The sequence below is a fragment of the Chaetura pelagica genome, unplaced genomic scaffold, assembly GCF_000747805.2.
Source record: "Chaetura pelagica isolate M959 unplaced genomic scaffold, ChaPel_1.0 scaffold109, whole genome shotgun sequence".
Classification (NCBI taxonomy): Eukaryota; Metazoa; Chordata; class Aves; order Apodiformes; family Apodidae; genus Chaetura; species Chaetura pelagica.
Genome location: NW_009970725.1, coordinates 10,608,736 through 10,610,745, shown reverse-complemented (window position 1 = coordinate 10,610,745; position 2,010 = coordinate 10,608,736). Strand labels below are relative to the sequence as shown.

General features: G+C 38.5%; 1 protein-coding gene across 1 annotated transcript in view; it reads right to left on the bottom strand.

Moving 5' to 3' along the window:
- Positions 1 to 115, bottom strand: part of LOC104397014 (voltage-dependent calcium channel gamma-2 subunit-like) — a 2,246-nt gene extending 2,131 nt beyond the window's left edge. The window contains exon 1 of the mRNA XM_010006925.1: positions 61 to 115. Coding sequence (XP_010005227.1) covers positions 61 to 115 — 55 coding nt within the window. The remainder of the gene's footprint in view (positions 1 to 60) is intronic.
- Positions 116 to 2,010: the final 1,895 nt, after the last annotated feature.

Sequence of the window (2,010 nt, the reverse complement as noted above, 5' to 3'; positions counted from 1 at the left end):
GTGTGTGCGGTGCCGCTCGTCCCTGGGGGTGGCGCGGCTCAGTTTGGCGTCAGTCTGGACCTTCTGGGCTCGAGCCGTGTCCATCAGCTGTTGTTGGTTCTTCTCCGTGTTTCATGCTTGAAACGCTTTCCTTCTTATTTTAAGGAAAGAGTTGGTTTATCGTCTTTAGTCTTGAAATTTCAATTAAAACTTTCGTAAGTGGCTGGCGGTTTGTGGATGCAAACCTCTCCTTCCTTGTGCTGTTACAGAAGGGTGGTAGGACTAGAGTAGCTGCAAAACTGCAGTTACAATTGAATAGTTCAATAAATAAATAGTTTTTATGGTCTTTAAGGAATCAGTTAAACATATTTGTAGAGAAACTGTCAGGACCTTTTACATTTGTCACTTCTTACAGGGTAGACTAGCAGCTTTTCCTCCTATGGTAAAAGAATAGCATTGTAGTTGGGATATGCTTTGCAAATGAGCTTAGAGAAAGAAGTTCAGTAATCACTGTTCTCGTGTTCAGGTTACCAGAAGATGCAGCTTATGCTTCTGGTGGAGTTCCCTTGGAGAAAACTGCTTGTGTTCTGAGTTGTGTGTGTTCTCGTCGTACTTGCAGTTGATTCTTCAAGGAGAATTTGCTATAATTTCTGAGGGAAGTTTCTGGTCTAAGAATCCATAAATGTTGTAAGTGGAAACATTTTTATCTGTAGTCCCTCTTCAGTTTGAGGGTGACATTATGTCGTTTTATTCATTGTCTGAGACAGCTGCTTGTAGGGATTGAGATCTAGAAGATATACATGACTGGATACTTTCGTCTTTGACCTTCAGTCCCTCTAGAAAGATTGTATCTCCCCCCCACCCCAACTGTAGATAAATTGCTTTCAAGCTTTTTTGGTACTAAGTTGCATGTCCTCTGATCTCTCATTTACTCAAGGGATACGTAGTCTTCCTGGGATAGGAATATGAAATGAAAGAGAAAACTGTCTGAAGGAAGGAGTCCTCCTATGTGGTCTGTCCTGCTTATCTAGAAGAGCTACCAACAGGAATCCTCAGAAGAATGCAGTGGCTTCTGCCTTGAGGACTCAGCTTTAGAAGGAGAGGATTGGGACAGCATGTAGAGGAGGTGGTAAAATACTAAAACTGGTGAATTGGTAATAGAAAAAACCCATCATGCAAGAGCTGAGGTTCATGCAATTGCACTCTTAAGAAAGAAAATGGCATAGTGGAGCTAAACATTGGGGTTTTTGAGAACAAAGGGCGTGAGTGCTACCCAGTTAAGAAATAAAAGGTCTCGAGAATTTTTCTACAGACTGTGACTCAGACCCTCTCTAAACGATGACCTACTGAAATTTAGAAGAGCCTATCAAACCTCATGACTTTATTGAGTTTGTTAAACAGAATTTTGTTTTTCAGCATACGTGTAAAGTATTTCTAGACTTGAGACAGCACTTCCATTTTGAAATGCTAACTATTTTGGGAAAAAAAAAAACAACCAACAAGTGACAAATTATTTAATCTAGATTCAAAATGGAGATGGTTCTACCTGAAATGCAGGCACTTCACTTGCATGAAAGTAAGATCCTCATTATTCAACCTCTGCAAGCTGGTTTAAAGAATGACTGCAGTTGCAAAGTTTTAATTCTGCAGCATGAAGTATTTTGTTCTATTAACAACTGAGTAATCATTTTAATTCCTCATAGGAAAGAACTTTCTTTGCTGAAGCTAGGAATATTGCTTATATTGAACTACTGAATCCTAAGGTCAGATGTCACATTATTTTTCAAAATTAATAGTAGCAGTAGAGTAACGAATTATTTGTTCATCTTGCCGTTTGATATTTCAGATGATGCTCAGGAATGTGTTTTTCTGTGTGTGAGAATATATTTATCAGTATGTCCTCCCTGTATCGAAATTTTTTATTCAAGGAGTAAATGAAGTTATCTGATTTTTTTGTATTAAGGGAGAATTTTAACTGAGTTCCAGCACTGGACATTTTTACATAGTAAATAATTTGTATACTTACAATGC